Source organism: Sceloporus undulatus, chromosome 5 (assembly GCF_019175285.1).
Source record: "Sceloporus undulatus isolate JIND9_A2432 ecotype Alabama chromosome 5, SceUnd_v1.1, whole genome shotgun sequence".
Taxonomy (NCBI): Eukaryota; Metazoa; Chordata; class Lepidosauria; order Squamata; family Phrynosomatidae; genus Sceloporus; species Sceloporus undulatus.
This window is the reverse complement of record NC_056526.1, coordinates 2,072,497-2,084,620: the sequence shown is the minus strand read 5'-3', so window position 1 is coordinate 2,084,620 and position 12,124 is coordinate 2,072,497. Positions and strand designations below refer to the sequence as shown.

Here is a 12,124-nt window from a genome sequence, read left to right as displayed (position 1 = left end):
GAACAGCAGAAAACAAGCTTTCTCCCTCCTCAATATGACTTGTCCCTTCAAATATTTAAACAGGGCCATCATATCATTTCTTAACCTTCTCTTCTCCTGAATTGCCAAAATTAGATGTCTTGCTAATTTTGTCAACATACTAAGAGTTGGGTTGGCATGGACTGGGGCTCTGTTTTTGTGATGCCTTGGAGACAGTCTTTTTAAACAGAGGTTGGGGGGCCATCTCTTGGGAGTTCAGCTTCCGGTTTTCTCTGCTTTGCGTTTGGATTACCTTTGCGTTCTTTCACTTGGGCAGCCCCTGAGTGTGATAAACTCCCCGGATTTGCAAGTTTTGTTTAAATTCAAACATACTTTAAATCTCATTTAACTCCCGTTCTCCCGCCGTTTTCCCACAGGATCCCACTAGTGTGATAAATTCCTTTGTGTGTTTTTGCACAGCGGAACAAAGTTGGAATGGATGGCTTTTGGGGCTCTCTAGGGATTCTATGAAGTAAAGGAGACACAAACACAGAAGGCTTAGATGCTCAGGAGATAATTTATTATTAAGAAGGTGAAATGGAGGCACCAAAGGTCAGGGAAGCAAGGCAGAAAGTCAGCAGATCATGCATCTTGGTGCACACATTTCCAAAATCCACATTTAAATGCTCAACACAGGTTCAGAGTCATTTATTCTAGCACCGTCAGTATCAAATACTCTGATGCACCCCATTTGCAGAGCACCCCAAAAATATGGAAACTCCTTTGCAAATTTGAAATGGTCATATTTTAGGTAAAGATGGGTTTCGGTCAGATGGAATGTGCTCCCAAAAAACATTTTAGTTTCTGCAATCTGGGCTGCATTTAATTCCCAAACATTATACCAATCTCAAAATGAACAGCTGGACTTTTCTGCCATTGGAGGAAAAAGAATTCTTCCCCTTTGACCAGAAGAAAAAGAAAAACTTTCTTTGCTTTTCTTTACACGGCCGAGCAAGGATTCGAACCCTGATCTCGAGTCGCAATCCAGTGTTTTAAACCACTACATACTTTACACGGAGGTAAAAAGCACAGAAAGGAGTAATTGGGTTGAGATGGAGAAAGTTCTCTTGCTTTCTGCTCTGCGCCTACTTTTTGCAAAAATGCCACACCTTTGACAGAGAAAGGAGGAGACATTATGTGGGTTTACCCAGCAGCACTTTGGAAAAAGGATAGTATTGAAATTGGGATTTGGGGAATAAATGACAGGAATGAGGAAAGCGTTTGGACCGTTCTTGATATTGCAGCCCTCAGGAATCAGAGATACTGTATTGCCAGATACAGCTCCCTGGTCACTGCTGGGCATCAGCTTTAGGTCTAGACTGAGGCTCTGTACTTGCAAATGTATGGGAAAAGGCTGTTGCAAGAGTACTGTGCCCACCTGGAAGTACCTGCAGGAGAGAAGGAGGAGAGCAGGGATTAGGAGGTTGGGTCACACATAGAAGAAACTGGGTGGGAAATCTCAAGATGTGCTGCAAGAAGCGCCTCCGGACTGTGGAGGAAAACCTGCATGCAATCTTAGGGTGCATCCACACTCTGGAAATAATGCCCTTTGACACCACTTTTAAGTGCTGAAGCTCTGTCCTATGGGATCCTGGGATTTGTAGTTTTACAAGGTCTTACTGTGGCATATTGGTATATTTTAAATAATGCAGTACAGTATGTGTATTTTAATGGTTTTACAGTATTGTATTTTGATGGCTGGTTTTATTTGTTGTTGTTGTTGTTAATTGTGTTTTGTATTTTCAACATGTTGTACTCCACTTTGAGTCTTGAGAAAAAAATAGTTATTATTGTTGTTGTTGTTACTACTATTATTATTATTGCCTTGTCAGACATAGAGTGCTGGTGCCTCGCAAAACTAAAAATCCCAGGATTCTATAGGATGGAGCCATGGCAGTTAAAGTGGGGTCACATTAATTCTGCAAATGCACCCCTTGACTGAGTAGCCTGTGTACATTGACGACCAAACAATGCAGTTCATGTAGAGGGCCAGACTTCAATTCTGGTTGAAGAAGAATGGCTTATATGGCGATTCTTATAATCCTAGAGATGGAAGAGACCCTCAAGGACCACTCAAAGCCCCTTCTAGTCATCCAGGAAGACACCATCCAACAAGTGGAGATTTCAAAGGATAGTCTGTGTCCAGTAACCCTAATACAGATCCAACTTCTTGGTGTTAATCTACCCTTAGCTGTACACCTCACAAATTCCAACTTCTGCCCCTTTAAGAAGTTAGCAAAGTAGGATGACTTCCTGGTCTCCCACTTCATTGTGTGTTTGGAAGCCATTCAGGGAGGCTGAAGGATGAATTCTCCACAGCAGTCCTGCTCATCTTGTTGACCAGCAACAAGCCTCCTTAGGACTTCCTAGGCCTTTGCCCTCTTTATAGAAGGTCTAGAAACGTTGAAGGACCAGCCTGCATCCAGCAACTAGTCTCAAGCCAAGGACACTCCACTGAGTCAATGGAACACACAACAGTGTAGATTGATCAACTTTCCGGTGGGTCTCTTTGGACTGGGACATGCAGTTAGATGGAGGGCATAAACCAGCAGTTCCCAGCCTTTGGTCCTCCAGATGCTTTGGCTTTCAGCTCCCATCATTCATGACTCTGAGCCAAGTTGGCTGAGGCTTCTGGGAGCTGGAATCCAAAACAAATGGAGGTCCAAAGGTTGGGAACCATTGACACGGATCATAAATCCAAATGATGAATTCTGCCTCCGATACCCAATTCCCCAAGGCTGTGTCATCGTGGATGCAAAGGTTGCTTCCCATCTCATCCTAACTAGGATGGGGAAGGGGAGGGAGCAAGAGCCGTGGAGGATTCATGGAACCGTAGATTTGGAAGGGTCCCCCAGAGGCCATTCAATCCAATCCTGTGCTCAATTCAGGATCTCCAGCTAAAGTATCCCCAGCAGGTACCTGTCCAGCCTCTATCTGAAGACATCCAGAGACAGAGTCCCTCCTCCACCTCTCTAGGCATTTGGTTCCATTGGCCAATTGCACTTACTGTATATACTCATGTATAAGTCTAGAGATTTTAGTCAAAAAAATTGACCTCCAAAAACTAAGTCGACATATCCATGGCTCAGTGAAGGTACTGTACTTTAACGCTTATTTAAAAAGGAACCATCTCCTGGTGAAAAGCAAGAGCATAATCTGTCCTGGAAGCACTGGCCCTCCTCTACTCTCTCATCCATCCATCCTTAAGAGTAAGCACAAAGAGTTATGTCTGCTGGAATTTTATAAGTTCTTTGCATCATCCTTTACATCCTTGGTTACATGCCCCTACGTTTTACCCTCGACTTATCTAAATTCATAATTTTGACCCCAGGACCTACCCTCAATTTAAACATGAGGTCAACTTATAGTCGAGTATATACAGGACTTGCAAGCAGTTCTTTCTAATGTGCAACCACAATCTACTCTCTTGTAATTTCCAAACATTAGACCTGGCCTTCCCTTTGGGCCAGCAGTGAATAAGCCTGCTCCAACTTGGTTACTTCTTTCTTAAAACAAGGCTCCCAAAACTGAACACAGGACTCCAGATGTGGCCTAAATATAGTGGGACCATGGCTTCTCTCCCAGCCTTCCCTTCCATCCATTCCTCTGCTGAAAACCTTCATACGTACTTGATGGAGAATGAACATTGATAAGGGCAACGCATTCGGAGTTGGAGATGGCGGTGCTGGGAGCCCTACCATCCCAGAGGATGGATCCAGATTTATAAGGGGACTTGTCGCTCCATTCCCAGGTCAGCCTCTGTCAGAAAGAGAAAAGAAAATCCCTATTATGAGGAAAGCAGTTGCCTCAAACTGTGGCCAACCAGGGGCATCAACGCAAGTCAGGATCCTTGGCAGCGAGAGGGAAGGAGAACGCACTCAATGCCTCTGTCTAGAGTCAACCACAGGGCAGACCTCAGTTGCCGGCTGTCTTGCTTTCAGAGCTTGGATGGGAAATTTAGGAATACACTTTCAAGGATCCCGAGTGCCATTGCCAACCCCAGAGGACTTTGCCAGCATGAAGGACATGGAGCTTCCAAAACTCCATGGAGGACAGCAAGACGCTGAGTGTGTCTGCAGACCCAGGACTCTCAAGATGGCTGATGCCAGAATCTGGCATATTCTGTCATATGTTGGATATTGCTATAATGTATAAATGTGTCCAGCTGGGGATTTGTAGTGTTTTAGAATTTTTTAAACAAAGGCTGGGTGGCCATCTGCCAGGAATACTTTGTGTATTTGTGTATTCTTGCATGTCGAGGGGTTGGATTTGATGGCACGTGGGGTCATAGAATCATAAAATCATAGAGTTGGAAGAGACCTCAAGGGCAGTCCAACCATGTTCTGCCATGCAGGAACTCTCAATCAAAGCATCCCCTGTGACAGATACCTATCCAGCCTCTGTTTAAAGACCTCCAAAGAAGGAGAGTCTACCAAACACCAAGGGAGTGTGATCCACTGTCAAACAGCTCTTACTATCAGGAAGTTCCTCCTAATTTTTACCTGGAATCTCTTTTCCTGGAGCTTGCATCCACGGCTCCATTGTGTCCTATTCTCTGGAGCAACATGTTGCTCTAGCCTCAACATGAAACCCTTCAAATACTTAAATAGCACTATCATAACACCTCTTAACCTTCTCTTCTCCAGACTAAATATCCCCAGCTACATAAGTCTTTCTCATAAGACATGGTTTCCAGACCCTTCACCATTTTAGTCATCCTCCTTTGGACACATGGCTCCAGCTTCTCAACATCCTTTTTGAATTGTGTTGCCCAGAACTGGACACAGTATTCCAAGTGAAGCCTGACCAAAGCTGAATGGAGTGGCACTATTACTTCCCTTAATTTAGACACTATACTTCTATTGATACAGCCTAAAATAAAATAATAAATAAAACTTTTATTAATACCCTGGTTTTCTGCTACAGGAGCAATCAAAGTGGCTTACATGATTAAAAGGCAGTCAATATACACTACATACAGCCTGCATAATACTATATCTAACCTACCCACCCCCATTAAAAAACGATTACACACATTGCAATTTGAAATCAATTGTTAAAATACTGATAATAACAATAATCTGCTGGAAAAAAGTAGAATGATACTGATGGTGGGGAGAAATCATTAGCTGATTGTTCTATTTGGGAAGGCCAGCCAGAAGAGAGCTGTCTAGACTGGAAATTTGATGGATCTCCTCTGGCAAGGCATTCCTCCCAGAGGACCTGAGGGTGCGGGGTGGATTATACGGATTGCATTGGCCTTTTTAGCTGCCTCATCGCACTGTTGACTCATGTTCAACTTGTGGTCTCCTAGGATTCCTCGATGATCTATGATCCGATGATATGTAGAAGAATTATATGAATGTTAAGGTATATTGGGATATGATAGGATGATGGGAGGCACAGTACTAATGTAAATAAATGGTGGTGCGTCAAAGGGATGCTTGTGACCTGGCACAGGGATGTGCGGATGTCTGGAGGATGAATTTTCTCAGAGTCTGCTGGTGGGAAACCGAAAGTCAGGATGGACGATATTGGGAGCTGGGTGAATGAGGCTAATATGGTACAGAGGATTGGTATGTTTTAATTAGTAAATGAATTTAAGATGAAGCCCATGAAGTGTTGGGGGGGCATTGTTAATGTTATGCCAATGTGTGTGGATGATGGTCCTTCTCTCTGCAGATGTCTTCCTGCTAACACCTATGTCTTAAGACTTGTCTACTGAATTCTGGAGAGAAATGGCAGTTCTTGACAGCTGAGGGCAAACCCTGGGTACCAACAGTCTGCAAAGGGATCCTGTGGCACCTTTAAGACTAACTGGAAGAAATAAGAAAGAAGCATAAGCTTTCGTGGACTTGAGTCTACTTCCACTCCAAACATGCATCTTAGGAAGTCAGCTCAAGAGTCTACGAAAGCTCATGCTATCAGCTTCTTTCTTTCCACACCTTGGGCTCATTCCCACTATGATTTAAAGCAAATTGCTGATTGGTTTATATAACTGTCATTCCCATTTTGAAACAGGTTCCAATCAGGAGAAGGAAGACCAGAATATCCATAGAGTTTACCACATGAAGGAGTCTGGGAGTTTATCCCGTGAATATTCCAGAAAAATCACAAAATTACACAAAACAACATCACACAGGACATCACACAAAATCTGTCATTAAAGTGGTCACAAAGAGGCATTAATGCACATCTTTTTACTTTTGGGCTTTCAGTGACAATGCATTTCCGCTATCACTTTATTTGAGCAATTACATGTGATAATCATTCACGCAATTACTCACCATTTTTGCTTTATTTGTAGGATGCTTGACATGCACTTTAATCTCTCTTTAATGCTGAAATTAGCCCCAGTGTGATAAACTCCAAGGAAAGCTTATGCTATGAAGTCTTTTACACAGTTAGTCTTGAAAGTGCTATACTAATATTCCAGACTAACACAGCTATGAACTTTAGCTGATGAATGACAAAGAATCCTCAGTTCATCTAAAGCAGTGTTTCCTAAACTTTGGTCCTCTGAGGATTATGGACTTCAATTCCCAGAAGCCCTTGCCAGTTTGGCCAACAATCAGGAATTTGGGGAGCTGAAGTCCAAAAAATCTGGGGGACTGAACTTTGGGAAACACTGGTCTAAAGAGTGAAAGCTGCAGAATTACCCCTGTTTCACATTCCCACCAGACATAGATGGGAAAGCCAAATGATCAAGAAAGAGTCCTCCCCGAGAGTCCAGCAGGCTTGGATAGAAGGAGAGAGTTCCTTGGAGAGCCAAGGCTAGAATGAAGGAAGAGAATGAAGGAAGTCCAAGTGTGGGGCACGCACCGTGGGGTTGGCGATGGGCGTGCGTGTGGCTTGAAGACCGAGCCAGACGCAACAGGTAGAGCTCACGCGCTTGATGTAGCTGGAAATCCTCCTTTCCTCCGTTGCCGAGAGAATGGAAGCCAGGTGGCCGTCCTTCCTCCAGTACTCACATTCCAGCTGCAAAATGGGAAACAGATCCAACTATTCAGTGATTTATTTGGTAAGGATTACCAAGATGCTGAGAACGGAACATGGTGCAATGGTCTGAGTGTTGGGTTATGACTTGAGACTGGGGTTTGAATCCCTGTTTAGCCATGGAGCCCCATGGATTGGCCTCCTCAAGCCCTCTCTCCCCCATTCTTTTATCCTAAACAACACGTTGCACCTAGGAACCTTATCACACCACCTTCTTGTCCCACCACCATTGCCCTAGTTTAAGAATGGAAGCATACTGGTTTGGCATCATTTCATATCATACTTTCCCCCATGATAGCACTTTTGAAATCCATGATTGCATGATCTGTCCTCTGGCACCATTTTCTGGTAGGAAGGAAAGGAACAAGGGATCACAGCTGCCTACTGTCTCCCAAAGCTAGCTGTTGTGCGAATATGTACAAAGCAGCCGGCTCTGGGAAGGTACTGGCAACTGTATGTGTTGCTCCTCTACAGGGCTCTATAGACTGCCCCTAAGGGGCTGTGGGAAGCCACCCCTTTCCTGGCCGGATCGGGGATGCGGCAACCTCAATCTGGTCTTTGAAGGACACCCTTTTTGCACCCTGCAGAGGTCACCATAGTCATGACTGTGCTGCCCCTTCAGTGCTGCACCATCTGGAGTGACACGTGGCATCATGGCACCCTGGAGGCTGAGTCAGGGCATGCGTCATCAGGATGCTGCCCCCCCCCCCCAACTCTGCCCACAGGCCGGCATTTTGGGCAGGTCTATATAGGGCTTACCTTCCTAACGCTTGACACTATTATGTGCACATTCTTACAGCAGCTGCGTGCAAGCGATTGTGGCCACCAACTGTCTCCCAAGGCTGGCAGCTCTGCGAATGTGCATACAGCAACCAGCTTTGGGAAGATATTGGCCTCCACAGTCACTGTGAAGGGGATGGGGGAAAGGAGCACAATCACAGTCCAGCACACACCATGCAGCTGCCTGAGAAGCAGAACTGCAGCAGAAGAAACCCATCACAGGGAGACGATTGTACTGTAGAATAGCAATGAGATTGAGAGCCTATTGATGGGTTTTGCCCATCAGTGAAAAGGTGCACTGCAATAATAAATGGAATGCAAGACAGCAGCAGGACAGATGCAACGTTGTGCAATAGGTACTGGCCAAAGAAACTTTTGTCATGTTAAAATTCCTTTTTTTTATAGCATTGTGTGGTAAATTCCCTAGTTCTCTGAACGATATATCAGGTACACAGAGCACTGAACAGTTAAAGCAGTGTCAAACTGCATTAATTCCACAGAGTAGATACAGCCAAAGCTTCCCCTTCCTTGCATTTGGGTGTGCACTAATCCATGCTTTCCCACCCAGTTGCTGCAGTTGCACGTACCTCTGCATCCTCCCAGGAGATAGGATCCGAAAAAAATTCATAGCAGAACCTGTTGTAGTAAAGGACCCCGGGAGGACATTGTGAGCGAGGAGAAAGCCGTGAACTCTTTTGGGCGCCTGCAATGGAGAAAGAGAGAGAAAAGAAAGGAGATTCGTTTGGACTGATTAGTGGGACATTTTGTATAACCATTTGTCCCGGGGGGGACTGGACAGTCACCCAGAGGATGAAATCCCAGTCCTTTAACTGGTTCAAAAGAAACACAAGCAACATTTTGGGTTGAAAATCCCAGTGCTCACCTACAACTGCCGCGTGAAAGAGCAGACAGCCCAGGAGGCAAAGTCCAAAATAGACCACTTGTCTCATTTTCAGGTTCTTCTGAGGAAACAACAACAAACATCAGAAGGGTCCCTGCTTTTGATATTCTTCTTCAAGAAAACAATCCTGCAACTGGCCAAACTAGATGCGATGCTGGATTCATGAATGCACTTTCATGTGTCCTTTATTTAATATTTCAAAATAACAAATCTGGGAGGATTGGGACCAGAGCATATGGAGAGCACGTTCTAACTTTGGACTACAAATCCCATCATCTTCAGACAACACAGCCAAGGGTGAAGTCTGAAGGACAAGGGCATCTGCAGGGCTGCAAACTGCCTAACCCTTTCCCCTGTGCCATTCTCCTTAAAATCTGCCCACACCTGAAGCGGCTACTTGTTCCATATGGAAATGTAAAGCCAAAGTAGCCTGAAGGCACTGGATCCTGCCTGGTCTTGGAAGCTAAGCAGGGTCACCCTGGTTAGTACTTGGGTGGGAAACCACCAATGGATACCAGATGCTAGAGACTCTAGTTTGTTGTCAGTGGTGCATCTACACCATAGAAATAATATAATTTGGCACCATACTGTACCTTCATCCTATGGAATCCTGGGATTTGTTGTTTGTTGTGTCAACAGAGAAGGCTAAATAGCTCACAAAACTACAAATTCCAGAATCCCATAGCATTCAGAGGCTGAAGCAGTGCCAAACTGCATTAATTCTGCAGTGTAGATGCAGCCAAAGTTTCCCCTTCCTTGCCTTCGGTTGGGTACCTGCTCCACTGTCTAGAAATGCAGATTGGAGGGAGGATGGAAGACAGAGGGACAGGGAAAGGTCTGGAGAATATGCCAAGGCTCTCACCTCTTTGTCTGACTTCTTCTCGGAAGCTGGTCCAATGTCTCCCTCTGAAGGGTTTGCTGTGCAAGGTGGTTGTGTGGCTCCTAGGGATATTTATAGGAAGGCAGATGGGGTGGTTGTTATCTGGACAAACAAACCCAACCCATGTCAAACGAATCTTCCAGGAAATCAGGAAAGAGGGAAGCTTTCCTTCTTAAAATTGACTCTAGGGTGGTCTACAAGGTCAGAGCTTAGAAATGTTACAACCCACAGGGTCTTGGATTTGGGGAGCTGTGGTCTAAACACAGTGACCATAATGTACATAAATTGAACCTAGATGGTGAGGAAATGGAAATAAAGATTTCCCATTTCTTGGATCAAACACTGACCAGAATTGAGACTGCAGTCAAGAAATTGGAAGAAGATTAGGAACGGAGAGGACAGCTATTAAGGAGCTAGACAAGATCCTGAAGTGCAAAGCTATATAGCCGAGTACTAAAGTTAGAATCATTCATGCTGTTGTATTCCTCATCATCCCCATGTACGGATGTGAGAGCTGGACAATGAAGAAAGCAAAGAGGAAGAAGATCAATTCATTTGAGACGTGGTGCTGGAGAAGATTGCTGAGGTTACCATGGACAGCCAAAAAGACAGACAAATGGGCCCTAGAACAGATCAAGCCTGAACTCTCCCTGGAAGCCAAGATGACAAAACTGAGGCTGTCCTACTTTGGCCACATCCTGAGAAGGCAGGACTCATTGAAAAAAGCAATGATGCTGGGGAAGGTGGAGGGAAGTAGAAAGAGGAAGGCCCCATGCCAGATGGCTAGGCTCAACAAGAGGACATGGGTCTGAGCCTGCAGGACCTGAGCAGAGAGGTTGAGGATAGGAGAGCTTGGAGATATCTCACTCACATGGTCACCATGAGCTGAGGTTGAATCAAAGGCAGCTGACAGCAACAATCGGTCTAAAAAAGTAACTTTTCCAAGCTGGGAAGGTTAGCACCCTGTATTATCAAGTGCAACACACGCACAACTGATGGATTGTTATGAGAGCTTAAAAGCAGTCTCAGTTTGGCTTGACCCACATAGGTGTCTTTCTGGCAGTCCAGATATCATCAGAACCCTCCTCCAGCAGAACATTTCAAACGAGTTGATTTTCTTCCTGTCTGCTTTCTTCACTGTCCGGTTTTCTCAACCACACACAGAAATTGGAAATACAATGGTATGGAGAACCCTAACTTGTAAGTAATACGTTGCATGTCAATCCACAACTGGTTTGGGGCTATCGCCAGTGGGAGGCAATGTGGTGTAATAGTCTGAACATTGGACTAGGACTCTGGAGACCAGGATTCAAAGGCCCGCTCGGCCATGGAAACCCAAAGGGTGAGCTTGGGAAAATCACACTCTCTCAGCCTCAGAGGATGGCCATGGCAAACTCCCTCTGAAGAAACTTGACAAGAAAACCCCACAATAGGGTCACCATAAGTCAGGAATGACTTGAAGGAACACAACAACAACTTGTCTAAAGTGCAAAGATATATAACAGAGCACTAAAGTTAGAATCTTCCAGTCCACAGTATTCTTCTTTTCTAAGTATGGATGAGAAAGCTGGACAGTGAGGAAAGCGGATAAGAAGAAAATCAACTCCTTGGAGATGTGGGGCTGGACAAGAGTGCTGAGGATGGACCATGGATGGCCAAAAAGACAAACAAATGGGTCCTTGATCAGATCAAGCCTGAAATCTCCCTGGAAGACAGGATGGTCAAATTGAGGCTGTTTTACCTTGGCCACATTATGAGGCAGCAGGACTCACTAGAAAGGACAATAATGCTGGGAAAGATGGAAAGCAGCAGAAAGAGAGGAAGCCCGCATGTCAGATGGATGGACTCAATCAGAACAGTCATGGGAATGGGTCTGCAGGACCTGAGCAAAGCGGTTGAGGATGGAGGTCTTGGAGGTGTCTCATCCACAGGGTCACCTTGAGTCGAGGTTGACTCCAAGGCAGTTAACAACAACATGAATAGTTCTCCAGCCATCAGAAGGAAAATCTAATTGCTGACTTCTGACTTCACCATGGTTTATTGTATTTGGTGTTGTGGATGACATTATTGCTGTTGTTGCGTGCTTTCCAACTTATGGCGACCCTAAGGGGGACCTGTCATGGCATTTTCTTGGCAAGATTTGTTCCAAGGAGGTTTGTCACGGCCTTTCTTTGAGGCTGAGAGTGTGACTTGGTCAAGGTCATCCAGTGGGTATCATGGCCGAGCTGGGAATTGAACCTTGTTCTCCAGAGTTGTCATCCAACCCTCAGACTACTACGCCACATTGACATTACTAGCACCTGCAATATTGCAGTAGTGAGTAGAGTAGCCCTTCTCCAATGAACCACTAGAAGAGGTGAACTGGATCCATGGAAAGTCTTCCTCCAGTGTCCTCAAAGGACATGACAGCACCCTGGAAGGAAAGACACAGAAGGCGGTGGATCCTTTTCCTTATTGCCTTTACAGCCCAGCTGATCCCTCTATCTGGAGTCTCCTTGTTCTCTTTCTCTTTTATCTTATCTTTGAGCAGAAAGTGAGAGATAAGAAAA

The 12,124-nt window shown here is 45.0% G+C and overlaps 1 protein-coding gene across 1 annotated transcript in view; it reads right to left on the bottom strand.

Moving 5' to 3' along the window:
• Positions 1-1,332: 1,332 nt before the first annotated feature.
• The window catches only part of LOC121930820 (lithostathine-like), a 16,983-nt gene continuing 6,191 nt past the window's right edge, over positions 1,333-12,124 (bottom strand). Inside the window, exons 3-5 of the mRNA XM_042467717.1 lie at positions 6,841-6,996; positions 3,648-3,777; positions 1,333-1,406 (exon numbers count right to left, since the gene is read on the bottom strand). Of these exons, the coding sequence (XP_042323651.1) occupies positions 1,333-1,406; positions 3,648-3,777; positions 6,841-6,996 (360 nt within the window). The remainder of the gene's footprint in view (positions 1,407-3,647; positions 3,778-6,840; positions 6,997-12,124) is intronic.